At 37.2% G+C, this 20,822-nt stretch overlaps 1 protein-coding gene across 7 annotated transcripts in view; it reads left to right on the top strand.

The window, feature by feature from the left end:
* tnr (tenascin R (restrictin, janusin)) overlaps window positions 1-20,559 on the top strand; it is a 172,454-nt gene extending 151,895 nt beyond the window's left edge. For all 7 annotated transcript variants that reach the window (XM_067475086.1, XM_067475085.1, XM_067475089.1 and 4 more), the window contains 7 exons: window positions 3,374-3,504; window positions 7,708-7,840; window positions 8,460-8,611; window positions 8,866-8,962; window positions 15,284-15,445; window positions 16,163-16,326; window positions 17,746-20,559. In XM_067475086.1, coding sequence (XP_067331187.1) covers window positions 3,374-3,504; window positions 7,708-7,840; window positions 8,460-8,611; window positions 8,866-8,962; window positions 15,284-15,445; window positions 16,163-16,326; window positions 17,746-17,865 — 959 coding nt within the window. In that variant the 3' untranslated portion in view covers window positions 17,866-20,559. The remainder of the gene's footprint in view (window positions 1-3,373; window positions 3,505-7,707; window positions 7,841-8,459; window positions 8,612-8,865; window positions 8,963-15,283; window positions 15,446-16,162; window positions 16,327-17,745) is intronic.
* The last annotated feature ends 263 nt before the right edge of the window (window positions 20,560-20,822 follow it).

Below are 20,822 nucleotides of genomic sequence, written 5' to 3' on the forward strand. Positions count from 1 at the left end.
TTCTATCATGCACTAAAATGAGGTTACAGCATGTCAATGTTTCTATTACCATGTCTGAAGATCAGATATTGATTTTTAAAAAGAGTGACGTAAGGTGGGGAAATTGAGATGAGATGAGTTAAAGTACCAACAAAGGCAATACAATCAAGCCTACTTTAAAGCTGTGCCGCAACCATGAATACACTTGAATGGAGTGATGTAATGTGCAGTAAAACATGGGTGGGCTTTTGAGACTTTGAAACGCTGTAACTAAACATAGAAAGTGTCTCACAGCTCTTCTTAGTCCTGTGGGGATTTAAGATAACAAATTATGAAGACTTTATTCACCTGACGATATTAAAGAGCTGTACATGTGCAAGAATAGCAGAGGTTCCTAAATCTGCTCCTAATTGGTTGGAAAGGAAAGATAATAAGCCCTCTTCTCATTGTAAACTTTTAAATTTACTTTCCATTGTTGTTTGTGACACTCTTCTACTTTTTATTTCTAGTTTCTAGTGGTCATTTTTAATTGGTGTACAAATTATCCAGTGTGCCATTTATTTTCACACAACAAAAGTCTGGTGTTATATTTACTGCCATCAGCAAATTACATGCAAAGACCAAAGCCAAAAATCTATTTATTCTACAGAGAGGTGTTGTCTTTGTGTCCAAGGCCTATTAAACATCAATCAGTGGCAGCAGTCGGCATGGAAAAAATGTAATGCTGGCCGTGATTGACAGGTGGCACATTACACTGCATTCACACCACAAAAAGCCAGAGTTAGTCAGAGTGGTCAAGTGGTATAAGGTGTGTCATATGTACAGTAATTGCAACATTAGTGGTTAAATTTTGAGTGAAAATCTTTATCCCATGTCTCTTAATTTCCTGCCTTGACAAATAAGGGCAAAAATTCCATTAAAAACCCAAGTAAGAGTTCAGAGATGGATTAGAACTGATTACTTACACATGTTCTTTTAATGGCGCGTATTAACAACAGGAAAATTCTAAATGTTAGAGCACTGCACTTGTATTTAAGTGGCAGAGAAATAAAAAAAAGAAATTTCAATATGACCTTCAGTAGTGATGGCAATATCATTTATCTAGTTTATTAAATTTCACAAGCTAAGGTTCTCTTAAGAGTTTGGTTCATTACTGTTTTTGACTTACCTTCTGCAGGTCTGTCCAACCTAAAAAATAAAAACTTTAGTTGTTTAGTTGCGTTGCCATATACTGGATAGTTTGCCTCATACGAGAGTGTATTGACATTCAGTTATGGGTCAAACACCAATGTTTTTTAAATGTTTTCTGTGCCCTTATTTGAATGTAAAGAGAGGGACGAGCAGGTTAGAGAGAGGCTTTGTGTTTATTGTATGCTAGTTATCTCAAGCACTTACCTACCGTACCAGAAACACCTACAGTAAGGCCAAAATGTAACTACAGTTTTATGATGATGATGATGATGATGGTATTGTTTAGTACTTTTGACTTTTATTGAGTCTACAATGGGTTGTCTTCCAAACTATTATCTGGATAAATTATTAGCCAAAATGGTGCAGGACACCTTAGCATGAGATCTGTTCACTTTATTAATCAATTATGTGAGAATTATTTCAGAAAAATACTTATAAAGCTGTAGATTACAGCCTGCTTCTCACCTGGTAGTTAAACAGTATTTTAGAAATACAATGTAATAGACATGTGGGCAGACACGTGTGCATCTTTAATTGTGTAGCACTTCAAAGATAGCAAGAAAGAAAATGTGACTCGGTGTCCTACATATTTTAAGTATATATAGGTTTTTGCCTGTATATGGAGCAAGAGAGCTGTGCCGCATATAGGCTGGAACATGAAACCTTCTATTTGATACCACTGCCTTAACTGACCCAGTATCAGGAATAGAAAGCAAAACACAGATCAACCACAATCTTCGAAACATTGGCAGGTGAATTGAATAACACAGATTATCAGTTAAAATGGCAAATTTCAACAGCTAGGATGTGTTTAGCAGCATATAAACAGCCAGTTCTTGGCATTGATGTGTTAGAAGCAGAAGAAATGTGCAGGTCTAAAGATCTAAATGACTTTGACAAGGGACAGATTTTGATGGCATATGCAAAACAGCAAGTGTTACACGCTGTTACCAGAATGCAGTGGTCAGTACGTACCAATGAAGTCCAAGGAAGGACAACAGGTGGACCAGTTACCAAACCGGTCAGTATCGTGTCTGGTCTCTTGTGTACTGCTCACATTCTGAAATCTTCACAGCAACCACACCCGATACTGTGTTAGCCTCACATTAGTTACAGTAGGCAGAAGTGAAACAAAGTCTGGTTTGAAAGTGTTTTAAGATAAGTCATAATAACAAAAGTAAAAACAACTGCAGGCTCTATTTTGCTAAATTCTCACAATGTATTTGCTAACAGTCATCACATATTTATCTTACATGTCTCTTATTATCTTAACTGTGCAGTGGATTGATGAGAATTTTACTGTCCAGCAAGTTATTCTAGAAGAACAGTATAGTAATTATATTTCTACTTGGTTTTGCCAAGTACTCAACTGTAGCTGTACCTGTACTTAGTCTGGGTAATACTCTGCGTAAAAAGTCATATTAGAACATCATTACCAGTCAGATTTCCCATATTGACCTCTGTTTGCTACTGAAAGTGCCTACAATGGACATGATGGTATTAGAACTGGAACGTGGAACTGATGAAACACTTCTGGGTGTGTGTGCATCGCTTACCTGGGAAAGAAATTGTACCACAATGCACGGTGGAGGCCATAGAGGCCTCGCCTAACAACTTAGGGACCTGAAAGATATTCTACTGATGTCTTGGTGCCAGATACTAGATGTATTTTAGAGATGTCTCGAAGCCTGATGCCTTTGAAGTCCAAGAATCAAAATATCAGAACTGTTTTGGCAGCATGAGGGGGATCTACACAGCATTTTAGTGTTGTGGCTGGCTGCTAAATGAAAATCTTAGCCTGATGAATATCAGCCATCACCCACTATCACCTGCAGAAAAAGAACATTACTAAAACTGTTTCCTCTTAATACTGACATTTTTTTGTTTGTCTGTTTGTTTTTTTGCCGTGTGACACGTTCACATAAACACAGAAAACACAAAACCATATAAACCTATAATGGAATATATGATAAGTAGCTACATGCACCAGGCATGTTTAGGCACAAGTAAAGAAGTAAAGCAATAGAACAGGACACATTCACAAGTACAATAGCAAACTCTATTTTCAAGTTACTCAAACTTTGAGTATATAATGTAGAACAAATACTGAAAAAACACAATTGTGGTGCATGTTTCTTTATCCCTTAATTTACAACGAATTGAACTTAGTGTTAATTTCTTTCTCTTTCTCTCTTTCTGGTAGCCATGGACGCGCCCCTGAACTTAACAGCCAGTGAAGTAAATCACCGCAGTGCTCTCATCTCCTGGCAACCACCAATCGCTGAAATTGACAACTACATGCTCACCTACAAATCTACAGATGGCAGCCGTAAAGTATGTATCACAGCAGCTGTTTTGTACACAAGTACTACAGTAACACGCATACACACACACCCCAATACTGGTGTCCTACTGTATCTGCTGTTTTTATGTATGTTAACATCATCTGCACTCAAAGTGTGGATCTATATCAGGTGGTTCAGGAAATCCTGCTGCTACAGTGGTAAACATGTTGGGGAGATGAACTGTACTAATCCAATGACTGAAAATAGAAAGTGAATACTACAGTAACAATAGGACATATTGAAAATCCCCCTTATAAGTCTGCCAAGAAGAAAATGATCTCAATTTAATCAACTAATTAAACTGGTGTTAAACACTGTTCAGTAAAAGAAAATTGATGCATAATCACAAATTTATGACAAGCACTTCAGAACTCAAATTTTATCTTTCGCTCATGTATAGTCCCTTAATGTGGAGCATGCAAATGTTCAGGGGGATACACACTCACTCATGGGTACACACACAAGGGAACTATGCATTGAAATTGCCTGTCCAAGAGAGATATTACTTTAATGTGTCTCAGCAGAGACATTGTTTATTTTGATTAAACCTTTTGATGTGGCTGAGTAATGAGTTAAAAGCACATTTATAGGAGTCGTGTGGAACAGGATACGGCTGTTAATGAACTGTCTACAACCATTTCCCATGATGCTCTGCAAACACAACACACTGTCCACTTTAAAGCTCCAACAAGCATGATTTGGTATAACGCTTGTTATTTTTTCTGCTCATAATGTTGCTGAGTGGACTACAGTATCGTACAGTAAATGCCAGCAAGATTCTGCATCTTCCATTAGTTAGTCCCATTCGTTTTCAAGTTCAAATTGTTACCTAACCGGCAAAGAAAGTGTCAGAAGCCAGACAATGATGTTGACCGCTAAAGTAGTATTACAGGATTTTATAAAAATATAACTCTGCATATTTTCCTTTTAGTCACATTGAAGAACACACATTAATGGCAGTGCGAAAGTGAGACTATGCTGTAATTACTGTTATGTTCCAATTTCATGTTCGTGCTAACCACAAAAAACTCTGCAGTGTTACAGCAAAATTGTATCTTGAAGTAAATATGCAGGATTAAGTTTTCTTCCGGAACAAAGTGAAAGTTTCCACAAACAGGACAGCTATTCAACTAATGATCATTTTACAAAACTTACAATAGATGAAACTTGGGTGGCAAGCTAAACAAAATGGCTATATTACAACAACCAATGAAAGAGCATGTATTGCCTTTCAATGTCCTGTTGGCGTGTTATTTAGAAAGTTTGCAATATTTGCTAAATCTCTGACACAGCAACCAGAAGTTTTTTTACACACTGGTTCAACAGCAAGAACACCAGCTTTGATTGTGTCTTCCAACCAATTATCACTTTAACCACTCGCCAACAAAGTAAAAGCCGTTCCAATATTAACTCTTGTTTAGTCAGGTATAATCTATTGCACTATTTTTCTCTTAAACGTTCCCCTTATGCCACATTTGCCACGTGTAGCCATGCTAAGAATGCCCATACATGAGAATACAGAGCTACACAGTCCCATGAAGCCCTTTGTAGTTCTCACAAAAGTCAGAATGGTCCTCCGAAATTCCATAGTCATAGTATTAGAGAATCCAGGCAGACTGTGGGTATTGGAGAGAATCCACTCACCTTAGTATAAGTCAGTGTATCTTGTAAAATTTTAAATATTGGGGTTTTAACGTCAAATGTTGTGGCGTGGTGTAAAGGAATAGTTGAAAAAACACATGCAGGTCTGCGTATGGTACATGATGTAGGGATGACGCTCACACACTTGTCTTCTGGCGCTGCTGTGTGTTCGACCATTGGATGTCACAGTGACTTTTACTGTACTTCTTTCCAGTGTCAACACACTTGGTCTTGTGTTGGTTTCAAGTTCTGCCTTTTTCTCTATTTTCAGCGTATTGTTTTTTTCCATATATATTATGACAATTTGCATGATTTAAACTAAATCATTCTTTTTTATCTGCTAATGTATTTCCAAGACTGAATGCATTGACATATAAATTCAGACCAAAATAATGTTTACATAATGTATTTTTCTCTAACAGTGTCTGAATAATATATAAAGCATACAAATCAGTACTTGAAAGGAAGAAATTAATATTTAATACAGTTTAGTTCATTATGGTACCCCTTATTTTAGCCCTAACCAATCACAACTGCATAGATGGACAACTTGTTTTCATACAGTCAGTCAGATGATTTCATTGGAAATCTAATTTGCACAATGCGGTAACACCACCATTGTGTCAAAGGCCCAGCTACACTAAGAGTCACAAATAACCCACAGTAGATTTCCTGCTAGAGGCTCCTTGCTATCAAAAACATGAGCACACATCTTGTCCTACATCTTAGCTTGTTGAACGAGCTACAAAACAAATATCAGCCATGGAAAAATGCGTGCTGAGCTCATCAGCTGCAACAGATGCTTAAACTGCAAAAAAAAAAAAAACAGCTTAAAAACATGCAGATGTCACTTTGGTGATGTGGTCTTTATACTTTACTACCATTGCAAACAATGCAGCTGATTTGCCAAGTTACTGTAATTACATTTCAGAACAAGTCTAGTTCTGAAACTAGCTTTGCTTTATTTCTCATTCCCCTGCCCTGGCTCAACCTGCAGGCTTCACAGAGGAACATTTTGACGTTTCTTCAAACATCCTTTTAGAATCTTTGACATCCCATTTGTCCCAATTGTGATTTTGGTTCACCATGCAGCTACATTGATTAAAGCTGAAACAGCGTTAAACATTTGTCCTAGCATTAAAAATTAGGAACATCCTGTAAGATAAGATTTGAAAATCAATTACATTTGTAATATCTCACCACATTTGGTCATGCTTTTACATTGAACTCACATCGTTGAACAGCACGATTAGCTGCCTCAGCAACAAGTGCCATGTTTTAAATTCATATTGTACAACAGCAGTCATTGCACTCATGCTTAGAGCAGAAAGATTTAACTGTTCCTTTTGAGGTTTTTCTCTGTTTCTGTCTACCTGAAGTGTGGCTCAGCTGAAAATATGCTTCAGCATTACCTCAGCTGTCACTATAAATACTGTATATGATGGTGAGCATGTTCAGCTAACCTTCCTTCTTACTGAGATATTAGACTTTTATTATTTAAACAAAGTAGCTGAGAGAATCATTTTTTATCGGATTAACATTTACTTAATAACTATCTGCGCCTCACCATACCCACATCCACCAAACGTCAGTCCACTTAACCACGCATATACAATCAATAGTGAGTGTATGAAAAACAGACCTGTTTCACTTCCCATAAACAACCTTTTCTTGACCCTGAAAATCCAGTGGGAAGATGTCAGACCCTCAGAGACAAAGGGACCATTTGCTTCCCTGCATAATTCACACAAACACATTTTTTCCCAAACAGGCTTAATATTTCATTTTTACCAGTTCATAATTAATATGTTTCCAGGCCAAACAGTGACACACATCCACACAAACTAACATATGCATGATTGTGTACAACTTAAAGTTGTCAGTAATAATGAAGCATAATGAAGCACTCTGGATGGATTTATTTATAAAACTGATGTCACAGAAAATACTATAAAGAAAAAAGTGATGACAGACTCAATGAAAGAGGATTTGTGAAAACAAAAGGAAGCATCTCCACTGACTCTTTCACCGAAAATAGCAATGTTTGTGTCCTCGTTCCGTAGCGGCTTCTCAACTTGCCTGTCCAATCTCAGTCTTTTATCTCACTTCTGTGTATTTTACCTCTCATCAACTCCCACCCTTTCACCCTCCTCATTTCTCACTTCTTAGCTCCTGTTCTTCTTTTTTTTTTCAAAGGTACATCTGTTCTTTGGTCAGCTACAGTCTTATGTTTGAAGTGACCTAATATGCTTTTTATATAGTTTCTAATTAAATCAACAGTTCCCCTTGCCAGTGGGGAACATTATTACTGGATCAAAAAGCAAGCTACCCCTTGTTTTCTTAAACAAAAAGATTATAATGGTTTCTATGTTGCCACAGGTTTTTAAAACTCACAATTCAGCGTTTTATGGGGATTCTATTCTCATTTATTCAGAATTTGTTCTGAATGCATATTAAATTATTTCATAGAAGGGAATACATTTACCTAAGATCTCGTTATGCTCCACAGTTTGTGTTATGTGAATGAATTTGGTCCTGTATATTTTTCTAGGAGCTGATCCTGGATGCAGAGGACACATGGATTCGACTGGAGGGACTAGCTGAAATCACAGAGTACACTATCAAGCTCCAGGCCGCAAGAGGACTTGACACCAGTGCTGTAGTTTCCACTACCTTCACTACAGGTACAGTACACTTTCATTTAAGTGATAAAGACGGTAAATGTTGTATCCTGACAGTTTCCACCATTTTGCACTGTATTTCACATTAAGTCACTTCTGATCAAAATCAGAAACTATTGTCTTCTGCTTTGTTATAGCTAATAATAGATATTTTGTAGCAAATAGTAAAAGATAATTTCTGATAGGTTGCACAAACAGGGTGATGGTCCACAGTCCTAAACAGTCCTATGCTTTGTTGGAAACTGGATGTAAAATTTTTTCAAATAAAGATTAGTGGTCCTCATGAGTCTTCTAATCACAAGGAATTTTTACCTTCAAGATGCATGAAGGAAAAGACAAGAAAAAAAGACGACAATTAGCTGAAAGATGAAAACAATTGTAGAGCTGATAGATTGTGTACTGCATAATGCATTTTGGGCTTGTCAGTAAGAGCAGCTTGCACAACATTAAAACACCAGTCATCACCAGATCTACAGTTGATATAAATATAGTGATTAAAACAAGCAATTGAGTTTTAAGTTCTGTCCCTGCATTCTGCATAAATCTCTATAAAGGGAATGAATTTGCACCGGGAAAAAAGCAAATCCTGACTTGTCACCACTGTTCCTGTGCCTGTCTCCAGGGAGTCGTCTATTTGCAACACCTCAGAATTGTGCCCAGCACCTGCTGAACGGAGAGACGCTGAGCGGTGTCTACACCATTTACATAAACAGAGACCCCAGCCAAGGAGTGCAGGTGTACTGTGACATGACCACTGATGAAGGAGGCTGGATCGTAAGTCACTGTGAAGATAACAACCTTTTTTAAATAGCACATTTGCCAGTTCTGTAAATGTAGGTAACTGTGTCAGTTGGGTAAAAAAAAAAAAAGAGGAGCAAATATAGGGGAGGAATTGAATTGGATTTCATTATCACCCAGCTGTACGTCTTTATACTGAATGTTTTTGATCGTAGCTATTTTAATCTGAACTACTTGTTTTGTTCCTTTTTGTTTTTTTTATCCCATCTTATCATCATTTTGGTTTTCAGGTGTTCCAGCGTCGTCAGAATGGCCTGACAGACTTTTCCAGGAAGTGGAGTGACTATCGGCTTGGCTTTGGGAACCTGGAGGATGAGTTCTGGCTTGGTAAGACTTCTAACATGATGTCATTTATCTGAACATGATTTTATTTATCTGAAAAAAAGTGTAGTGTAGACTGTTTTGTGTCAAAAGCACCATGTCCAGTTTTTTCTTTAGGTGTTGCATGACTCCGAACACCAAACGGAACACTGAGCTTACCAGTTACTCCCAGTTTCTGTTGCATGTTCATTTATGTTTAAGACGTACTTAAAGGAATCATTTTGGGAAACAAATCTATGCACTTTCTTGCCAAGATTCAGATGAGATTATTAATACCACTCTATAATTTTGTTGGTTTGTATGCTTAGTTTACCATACAGAAACTGGATGAACAGCCAACCTAGGTTTGTCCAGAGATTTCTAAATGTCAAAATTTGTGGTCAAGAGGAGACTAGAGAAAGTCACTGTGTAAATTAGCAGGGACATAAAGACACAGACTGGCTTCTGCACAGTATGAATGAGATAAAACATCTCGGGTTTGTGAGATGTTTTAGAAATGCTGGTAAAGCGGGTCGAATGTGTCTTTATTCAGAGCTGGATTAGCAGTTTCCCTGTCACATTTAACATACATAAATGAGAAGGGTATCAGGCTTCTCAGCCAGTGCTTAGCAAAAAAAAAAAAAAAAGATGTCTAACCAAGATGTCAGACTCGGCTATTAAGGAGCTTTACTCTCAGAGATGGGATAGAAATCTCCCTCGATCAGATCAGAGGATTAACCTGGAACATGGCCAAAAACCTTGTTTTTGTTAAAAAAATCTGAAATGATACAGCTACTGATAATCTTGTAGGCGTATTACAAGTCAAGGTCAGTTTTGCTGCTGCTTTATTTTACCTTTCTGTCATCCTGCCGTATATATACTTGAGCAGCATTTATATAGGTTAGGTATTGATATTGAGCTGTAACCTGCACCAATCTATATTTCAGTTTTCTGAAGGATGTATTATCCTCTTTATCTTTGTGTCACCCCTCACGCCTGAAGTGGATTTAATAGCTTCAATCAATAAGGGGTGATAGCTTTCACTTGTTTTTAATTGATACATCTATTTTATAGGGTCTCCAATAACTTTTCCTTTCTTCTAAGAGTTTTCACTTTGTATGAAGATTGAGAAACGTGCTGCTAGACCCTTTATTGTGCTCATCTCATCTTTCAGCACTTGACTTCACAAAGTCTATCCAATTCATTACTGGATTCTCTGAAAGCTCGTCTCTCCCTGAAATGACTTGGTAATTGTTTTTAGCTTTGCTCTGACTCAAAAGAAAAAACAGGATAACATCCTCACTGTTTTGATGGACTGCTGGATACCCCCCCCCCCCCACACCCCACCCCACCCCCACCCCCTTCGTCACCAAATCTCATTATGAAACAATAATTATATTCATTAGAAAATGTGCAAATGAGTCATGTTTCTTCACGGGCCAGTTTGTGTGTTATTGTTTTGGTGCAGATGATTAAAGGAATATATTACATGAATATTTCATCAAGTGAATCAGGACCTTGAGAAGAATGTTTTTTTGAACATTTTGATTAGAGAAATTAAACAACACTGGGGGAAATTTTATGGTATTGCATTATCACCACATTATAACAGAGGGAAGGCTGTTACTTTGCAGCTGAGACGTATTGGATCATAATACAAGATAGCTGTGGCACGCTCTAGTCCATTAGTGAATAAGCATGCTGTAATAGGTGAGAACATAAAGAGATTTTTAGATGATGAACTCAAGCTGGCAATTTATTTTCCTTTGCAAATCCTGCAATTTTCTTTCAAAGTTTAAGTTTGAAGCTTTAGTTTTTGGTGGTGAGTTAAATTGAATAATATTGGTCTTCCTGTTACTTTTAATCACCAGGCAAGTTGGATGTCTCCTGGTATAAATTAATAATTCGTTTTTTATTTCAACAAACTGGCAAAAACTACTCCCTTACCCAATAGAGAATTGATTTAAGAAAGCGTACATAGCTATTTTTGTTAGATGACTCCACTCTGCATAAAGGAGAAAAGTCTGTCATTGTTTTGCACTTCACATTATTAAATGACAGGTTTGACATGTTCGGGCATATTTCTGCCATAGTCTTACAGACTATATGTAGAAACATCTTTGCTTTATACAGTATCTGTAGAATATAATCTAAAAACGCCAGTGAATATCTAGTTCACTAAGTACATTTCATCTGACCCATTTCCACTTGAGCTGAATCAGTAATAATCTGCCCCCTCACCAATTCTGAGCATATAATTGTCCAGGGCACTTCTATCTCCAGGGTCTTGCTTTACTTTTTTTGGCGTCTCCTAGGATTCACTTTCCCTCCCTGTCTGTCTTTCTTCCATTCTGTACCATCCTTTTACTGCATAAAAGCAGCTTAATGTAACCTCAGGGTGTGGAGCATCAGGAACTGATCTTTGCTCCTTTAAAAGTCTTTCCCCATGATGTCAGATTGCACATTACATACCAGCAGGATATATAGTCTGTAAGTAACAAAATGTCAACACTTCTGTATAATTGTTGAGTACAAGGACATTAGACTCTTTTTACAATTTATACATTATTTATTTCATTTGGCACCACCAAATAATGTCCCACTAAGATTGCCTTCACTACTGACATGTCAGCAATGTTTATTGTGTCCATGGAAAATTGAACATAGGGGCAGATTTCATTCATGTAGTTGGTACAGTTTTTAGAGGAGGGGAAGGATCACAGTTAAATTATTGGCATTCTTCATTTTTTAAAACTGGGTTCTCCCAGCAATGTCAGAAAGGTTTTGACAATGGAAATTAGTTTGATTATTCAGGTTAAGAGCAATCTATGGTAAAGTTACTCTAATAAGGGTATTTTCAGAACTATAGATGGTTTGCTCTGGTCTGAATCAGTAAGTGGCTTAAAGTGAAGCCGATGTGCTTTTACGTTGTTATAGTTTCTTTTCAGGATTGGGAACACGATAAAAATAACTGGAAGATGATCTTGTAGTAGATTATCACAATGGCAATATACTTTTTGCAAAGATCAAACCTCCATTCTTTACACAGTTATCTGCTAGTAGCTTTTTCTTTGACTAATACTCACCCCATGAAAAGTGCATAGAATTACATACAGTAGTACACTGGAGTACACCTCAAAGAATTCATTTGTAATAAGACAGAGACCATCATCTCGAAGATTGCAAGTGTTGCATTTTGGCCTCCGACTGAGTACATCTGCCCAAATGAATCATACTAAAGGGAAAAAAGAAACCAAATCGTATTTAACACTGTAGGTTTGAAAACTACCAAAGGAAATAAAAAAACTAAGACTGTTGACTGTAAATAACCGTGATTTTTTTTTTTTTTTGCAATGTGAAAAACTACCATGTCATATTTCACAAAAATTAAACTATCCATAAATAGAACACTAGTTTACCTTTTGTTACACAAGCAAGATTTTGGCATTTCCAGTGAAATTAAGTTTGGTCCAAATGTCTACTGTATTGAATGCTGTTGATAAAAAAAGCAAATGTTTGTCCCAAGACTTGATTTGCAGTATTGGCTTTTCTAAAACAATATCAGCTGAATGTATCTGCACTTCAGATAGCTGTAGATTAGATGTAGTTATTTAAGCAATGTCCCTAAAATATATTACACTTTGCATATTCGTACACATTGTCAGTACAATTTTAAGCATTTTGACCTCTGCTCTCCTTTCTACAGACAAGGTCACTCATGTAGCTGTAGAGAACCATTACAGTACATCGAACATTGTGCTAATCACCTCCTCTACACCCAGAACAGCAATATACTGGACACTATGGAATCATAAACATTGGTATTAAGTCCACTCAAACTGAAAAGACGAGGCACTTAACTGGCCAGTAGTAAAGAATATGGAAATTAAGCTTTCATTATCATCTGCTACAGTTTGAGAATGGCCGTTTTTATTACTGCTCCAGGGCAATCTATTCTCCCCACTCATTGACCTCAGTCAGTTTCATGCTGAACACAATGTCAGTTTGATGATGTAATAACAGAGAGAAACCAGGGTGGCTGTGTGCAATATGGGATCATTATCCCATTCCCTTTACTTCAGTTCCACTCTTTGTTTCTGTATAAGTGTGCAAGAAAGGGTAGTAATAAAAGGAGGTTGGCAGTAAAACTGTGGTACCATGTGTCAAAATGCATTTTTAATTGCTGCTTGTTGGAATATGGCAGACAGATCCCCCAAAACTGTGGAGGAAGAATAACTGTTCGAAATTATAAATTGATTTCTCATTAGAAGTGACATTGTACAGTGTGTAAAACTGAATTTTATTCTAAAAGCATTTCCCATTTCTCCTTAAGTACCTTTAGATTCTAACAGATATTGTCTGCTTTCCATTGACACATTACAGGAAACTTCCCCTTATTTTCCACCTCTTCCAATTTTCTACTTCCAACTCCTTATCAGTGAAGGCTTAAGAATTTTTACTTTTTTTCCTCTTTTTTCCCTGGGTTCATAAAAGGGCACGTGACGCTTCGGCTGGGGGTTAAGCAGGGAACAAGGCTCTTTTCCAAATGGGTGGTTGGTGTAATGTGATAGTGCAGGCACTTCCACTCTCAGGTCAGAGTGGGGTCTTATCGCCTGTCGGAGTTCAAATGAGTCTTGTATCTGCTACCTTGGAGATAAAGAGCAAAGCCACATATCTCAGAGAGTTGTGGCGTGTGCCATTTGCAGGGCGGCTGGTGGTGACAGTGTCCACATCTCCTGACTATGTCGATCATCACCATCCAGACAACCAGCCGTCAAAGACGTCTGACATGGTGCTTATCGGGATTAAGCCTTTAACCATGAAAGCTGCAGGTGGAAAACAAACTGTAATTTACTATAAAAAATCTGCCTGTGAGTGTAGGTGGAAAAATGCCATTAAGGCACAAAAATACATACTCTATTACAATTTTTTTATTTTTTGCCAATTGTTATTCTTCGTACGTTATTGCCATTCTCTCTCCATGTGCGGCACTTTCTGTCTAGTAAGGATGTAGCTTTGGCAAACGGGGAAAGTCCCCACCCCATCAGTATTTTTCATTGCAGAATTGTAGTTTAACTTTAATTTTGGACATAATATTGTCCTTTGTACTTTCCCCCTGGCCCATAGCCTTTGACATTTTAAAATAGTAGAGAGGTTTAACTGAGATCTAGAGACTGAGAACTACAGTGCTGTTCTCATCTGCTCCAGATTATGCTTTAAAACCTGTTCACATTTTCTAAAAGAGCCCACACTGAAAAGCTTTGCCTGCTTTTAAAGCCATAAAGTGTTTGTCTCAGATGCCCCTATTGGTCCGTACTCCATGGCAGCCAGTGCAGTACATACATTTCCCATTTCTGTTGTTGGAAATTAGTTTGTATTTTAAATGCAGCAAAAACCTTCAGTTAAGATTTTTAGTTTGTAATACTGGATATAGTATAATGACCGGGGCAGTAGGTACAGCAGCACCCGATAAGAGCAACTAATGTCAAACCAAAGTTGCTGATGATCAAGTCACTCAGATGCTGAAAAACAATACAAAGAAACTTCATTTGATAAAACATGCATTTGGTCAGGTTACACCTGTTTCAGGTATCTACCATATAAAGGCTGAGCACATTTTCCTTTACTTTAGACTGCAACATTATTAAAACTAATTAAAACGTACAGCAGTACAGCTCACAGTGTGATATAAAGTAATATAGCCTGGTGAAAGTGACCTGTGTGCTTTTCACTGTACCTAATCTTAGTACAGCTGCTGGAATGACCTGCTCAGCTGGGACAGAAGTCTTGAGGATGGTCACAACTTTTACAAGTTACAACAAGCTCCAACTTTTTCTTCACAACATTTTCTGCCAATGCATCTCTGATCAAAACTGGCAGACATCCTTTATACAGATGATCCATTTTGTGTTTCTGTTTGAAGTAGTTTTAATTACAGTGCTGCTCATCTCCAACATTTGGATCGCAGTTAAAGTGGTGCACTGTGCTTTCGGACACTCGCCACCCAGCCTGCATCAACCGAGCCTCAAATAGCTTAACGTGGACAACAGCCAGACAAACATTTGATGCTTCAGTGTTCTTCAACATAACTGGTCATCAAAAGTCTACTGCATAAAAGCATCAAAAGGGCTTTGTGAATTTTTTCCTAGAATGTGGCATTTAAATCTGCACCTGCATTATGTAATCACACCTTTTTTGATTTGGATTTTAAATGAGTGAAAGCTGGAGAAATTGAAAGATAAAACTTGTTACAACAGCAACTGTAAGTCAGCATGTGGTTCTTTGGTTTCTGTTGTCAATACAGTATCTAAAACACAATCCAATGTCTTGCGTGTGGTTTCTCTGCAGGCCTGGACAACATCCAGAGGATTGCTGCTCAGGGACGCTATGAGCTGAGGATTGACATGAGGGATGGACAGGAGTCTGTCTACGCAAATTATGACAAATTCTCCATTGGAGATGCACGAAACCTCTACAAGCTCAGGATAGGAGAGTACAACGGCACTGCTGGTACACCATTTATTACATTGGAGGTGTTTTTAGTGTAGAAATTATTTAACCACTTCATTAGGTACAACTGTACAACTCAATCTTGTAGAGAAGCTCTGCCATGAATTTTACATCTTCATATCATTTCTCAGTTAAACCTCCTCCACCCACTATGACATCAATAATAAACACATAGTTAAAATATAAACAACTTATTTAAAAGTGTCATTGAGGGGATTAGACACCGAAACGGTTATGTTACCTTTGTCAAAATACTACATTATATTCTGTAATGTAAAATATGTGGTCATCTCAACCTTTAAACAAAAATGATCACTCATCCTTCCTGTGCCATCTGCTATTTTTACTCCTCCCTTCTTTCCCCTTCATATCTTCTCCCTGATGTCTGAAACCCGCCTCACCACTCCTCCATATTTCCACTCTTGTCCTCGCTCTCCATGTGTCTCTCAGTCTGTCGACGTGAGCATATGCCGGAATTACCTGTCATCCCCTCATATTGATAATTATAATTTTCTCTGCTTAGGTAAATTCACAGTCTGCACCTCCTTCCTGTCCCTTCGTCTCATGTCTCTCCATTTCCCTCCTGCCTGCCTGGTCGTTTATGTCCTCTCATCACGTTGTTATTCACTGCAGCCATATGCCAACGTTGCATGGCACAGGCTGACGTTTAAAGCTCTTCCCCTCTCTCTCTCTCTCTCTCTCTCTCTCTCATCACAGGTGACTCTCTTAGCTACCACCAAGGCCGACCCTTCTCTACAAAAGACAGAGACAATGACATCGCTGTCACTAACTGTGCCTTGTCTTACAAAGGAGCCTGGTGGTACAAGAACTGCCACAGGGCCAACCTCAACGGAAAATACGGCGAGTCCAGACACAGTCAGGTCAGTCGTCCAGTAAATACACTGCCAGATGTAAGAAGGACTGTCGCTAAGTACTCACTCAATAAGCTAAATGTCTTTGTTGGTGTTAAGTTCCCAAAAAATTGAAGTTACAGCACAACACCACCCCACTCTGTCTGAGATAAATACAAATTCAGAGGGCTGAAAGCTTCCTATGTGTAAGGAGTTTGTCCATTTAATTTGTTTTAGAATATTAACCTAAATGATATGTTTATATCTTACTGTTGAACAGTTTTATAATAAATTCATTAACAGTTAATGTTCTGCCATCTAACATAGTTATTTGTAAAAATAAATGTTTCTATAGATTTTTAATTGTAAGGTTTGTGTGATAAATATTTTTAAAACCACAAATGAAACTCAATTCTGCTCTATTGTATTAAAGTGCCAGTTCTTAGTGAAAGTCTTTTTTTTTTTTGCTTTATTTGTTTGTTTCTTTTTTGGATTTGCCTGAGCCTATCTCAAAGCTGTTATTTAAAAAGCCTGGCATCTTAGCTCTGTGCTTTGGCTTTTAAAACACTGCCACAACTGAGGCACTGTGATTAAAGGTCAAATTCCCCATTTTAAAATGCAAATAATTTGTAAATTAACATGACACTGACATTCATTTCAATACTTATTACAATTATCATGATGTTCATACTGAAAAGTCAAAATTTAAAGAACCTCAACTGCTACACCAGTTTTCTATTTTTCATTACACTGGGAACAATGCTGTGTCCATGATTTTATTTTGATTTACATTTTTTAGATTTTAGTTGATCCTTTCTCAAAGCATGACACAAGTACACATGTTTAATCAAAACTAAACTCTAGTATCTCATTCACACTTTGATGTGGACTTTTTTCCCCCAGTACATGGAAGACGGAAGGGAATATGTAATGGAAGTGAGGGCTCTCAGTATTGTGTGGTCCTTTTGACGACTGTGTGATGTAGCATACTCTCAGCTTGATGCTGAATGGTTCGAGAAAGACAGTGAGGTGTTGTGTGAAGCGTTGATTAGACTGAACTACAAAGGTTTTGAAGCATCACTGCTTCACCCGCTGTGCTCTGTACCTTTCACTTAATCTTTTGATGACATGAAATGAGACCAGGTGGGAGCAGAGATGGACAGACATAAAGACCCGCAGACAAAAATTGCCTCCTGGTTTAAAGCCGCGAAGAGAAAGAGGATTTAGAGGGGATTAGCAGGGCTAGAGTGAGTTCATATTTGTGCTACCTCTTAGGTCACGCTGTTCCCCATCATGCTTCTTCCCCCAAATGAAATTAACGTACACTTGATATACACAAAATGTCTTCAAACTTTTACAAGTTTCTGTCATTCTCAAATACTCTTGCCTTCCACCTATAAAACCCTGTTGATTAGCGCAGCTTTAACAATTGCACTTTTACTCTTACAGGGAATCAACTGGTACCACTGGAAAGGCCATGAGTTCTCTATTCCTTTTGTGGAGATGAAGATGAGGCCGTTCAACTTCCGTAGCATCAGCAGCAAGAGGAGGCGGTCTGCCCCCGTATAAACAAACTGCCTCCAGCCCACTCAGAGTAATAGAAAAATAGAGTTCAGGCAATGTTATGACTTTCTGTGCGCCTCACTGACTGTACAGTCATGTTGTATTGGAAAATGCCAGGTCACTTTATTGAGGCTGCAAAGTAGAAAGTGGTCATGACAAGCTACTAATATTTAATTATTATTCATTTGTAAAATAACAATACAACACATTATAAAATACAGTACTACCAACAATCATAAGCTGTGATAACTGTGGACATTAAAATGACCACAATAGCAGCAAAAGTGAAACAACCTCCAAACTCTGTTTATCTTTACTCCTCTACTCAGCTTAGCTCTCTCTCCCTGCTGTACTTCTACCCAAATGATAGAAGAAACTGTATGTAATTGATGAAATACTTTGTATGACAATGGTTTTGTTTGCTGTAAAAAAAAAAAAAAAGAAAAAAGGAAAGGCAAACCCAGAAGGTTTGCTTTTCCTGCCTTTCCCTAAGGTGTGAGAAAATGCTCAGAAATGTCCTCAAAAGCATGGGAGCTAGTGTTAATTTAACCAATAAGAAATAACAACACTTTTAACAAGCATAAACTGTATATGCCCTTAAAACCCCTAACTGTAAGATATATATATTTTTATAACTGATATTGTGACAAAAGTCCATTTATTTACTATGATTTGATGCCTTGGTTTTTTTTAGCCTATATTAATTTAATATAATCATAAAACATGGCAAATAATGGACATAAAAGGTCAAATTAACATCAAAAAGCATTCAGAGTCATCAGTCACAAAGTAGTGCACCAGCAAATGCTTAACCACCATCTATCTTACGTGTTTTACAACTGCTTTAGTGTTGATTACAACAATCACTGTTAATTATTAAGCGCAGAATGAAAATCAATATGTTTATTATTGGTAGCTACACTGAGACAGTATTTGCACTACGAGTGGGGACACAGCAAAGCTATTGTTGTTCAGTCAGTTCAGTTTAGTTTCATTAGTTGTTCGTGGGCATTTAATATTTTAGGTGAAGTACAAAAGCCTAATATGTGTTTCACCCCTGTTGTAGATGCTGTGATTGCTTGCAGAGGTGGTGCTGATAAATATAATATTCAACCAAAGATCTGCATAATAAAGACTCGGCCTACTGTTTGGAAAGATGCCAGTCACCAAAGTTACTGAAGCAGTCTTTTCCTGTTAATAGATTCTCACTTTTCAGGGACTTTTATGGTAATTGTGTCCCCAGGTGTTATTTTATGCAGTGTGAACACTAAATTCTATGCAAAAGAAAGCCATGATGGGCATAGTGCAGATTTGTGCCTGGCCTCTCCCCCACTGCTAGATAAAATGAACTTAACAAAGAAAGCTGAACAGTAAGTGAAGTGGAGCCAAGCCTTTCTTCTGTGCCCTTCTTTTACTTGCTTTACTATTTAAGCTCCCCAGTGCAACAACAAATCAGCAAACACGGCAGAGAATGTATTCTTTTAGTAGGGCGGGATTATTCTGCAGCATGCCCACCAAGCATTTTGTTTCATTCAGTGTTCACACTGTCACACAATGGGTTTAGTTATTCACTATAGTTTCCTGAAATCGGTTGTGTTTTGGTTTTGGCTGCTCTGTGGGAGGAAAATTATCTCTGGAGTTTAAGGACAAACCAAACACCACTGGCTAAATTTCTCCACTGGCCTTGTACTATTAAAAAAAAAAAAAAAAAAAAAATTATTGTCAAATACAATCTTTGGAAATCAACGTCACCATCACTGCAAGCAACATTTGGTCTCATATATGTATTCAATATTCCAAATAATGATTTATTGTGTCATTAAAGTGTCATACTTCTGTATTTGTCAGTTTTCTCATTGAAGCGAACCAGCAAATCTGGCTTGTTATATATTCATAAAAAAACTGTATATTTTTTATTTGTGTTTTGTCCTTTTTAGAATTGAAAACAATAGTGAATCTCTCCTCTATAAACTACTACTAATGTACTAATGTAGATATAGAGTTGATGATACTGTCTCTTTTGTTCCCCTTTAGTTGCAAACAATTTAAGAAACCCCCTTGAATTATTTCTGATTTAACTACTGTATTTTAATCAGTGTTGTGTCAAAGGATGGATGGAGCCTATTGCATGTTGACAAAATTACAATCAAGAGCCTGATAGTAAATAACCAATATATTGAACATGTTATTATTTGATTTGTTCTGCCACATTTCTCTGCTTATCTCTGTAAATGTTTCTCTTGAAATGGTTTACAAGGCAGAAGATGTAAATAACAAGATCATCCGACTCCCTAACAGCCCTCAAAGACAAAACAAATACCATGGCTTAAAGTATAATTTAGTTTAATTATTATAGTATAACTATTTTACCATGTGACCATTCCCATGTCTGATTTATTTTTTCAGTGTAAAAGTGTGTCAGAGCCTCCGATGCAATTCATCCCCCATGGTGATTTATAGTAGAGTAGAGAATTCTCTATGTACTTATTTTATTAACTACTTAGATGAAGTTTGCCTCTGTGCATTTTTGTGTAAGGAACAAAGGTTCATGAAGCTTTGGAAGAAAAGAAAAAGAATGCTATTTGAAGTGTGGGAGATTTCATTTGTGGCAAACTGTAAGGTGCTTTTTAATCGTTCAAGAATACAACTAATTTAATACATTTATGTAACTTTTTTTTTCAATCATGTGTCATAATTTAACTGCTGAAGAAAAGTGTATTTCCAGTTACTAATCTCTTCCTTTTTCTTTTTTTATTAGTTCAAACTACGTCTATTGCTCTGGACAAAAAAAATACATCCAATTACACCCATAGGTGTAATGGAAATCTTAGTAATTGTACTCTTGTAGAGAGTTTTCAGAAAAACAATTGGAGTGAACATGGTTGAAATTAATGAGACTGAATTTTTCCTATAGGATCAAGATCAGCAATTTTTCTTAATACAAGTAAGCTGGTATAATTTGT

Source organism: Channa argus, chromosome 14, assembly GCF_033026475.1.
Source record: "Channa argus isolate prfri chromosome 14, Channa argus male v1.0, whole genome shotgun sequence".
In the NCBI taxonomy this organism is placed as follows: Eukaryota; Metazoa; Chordata; class Actinopteri; order Anabantiformes; family Channidae; genus Channa; species Channa argus.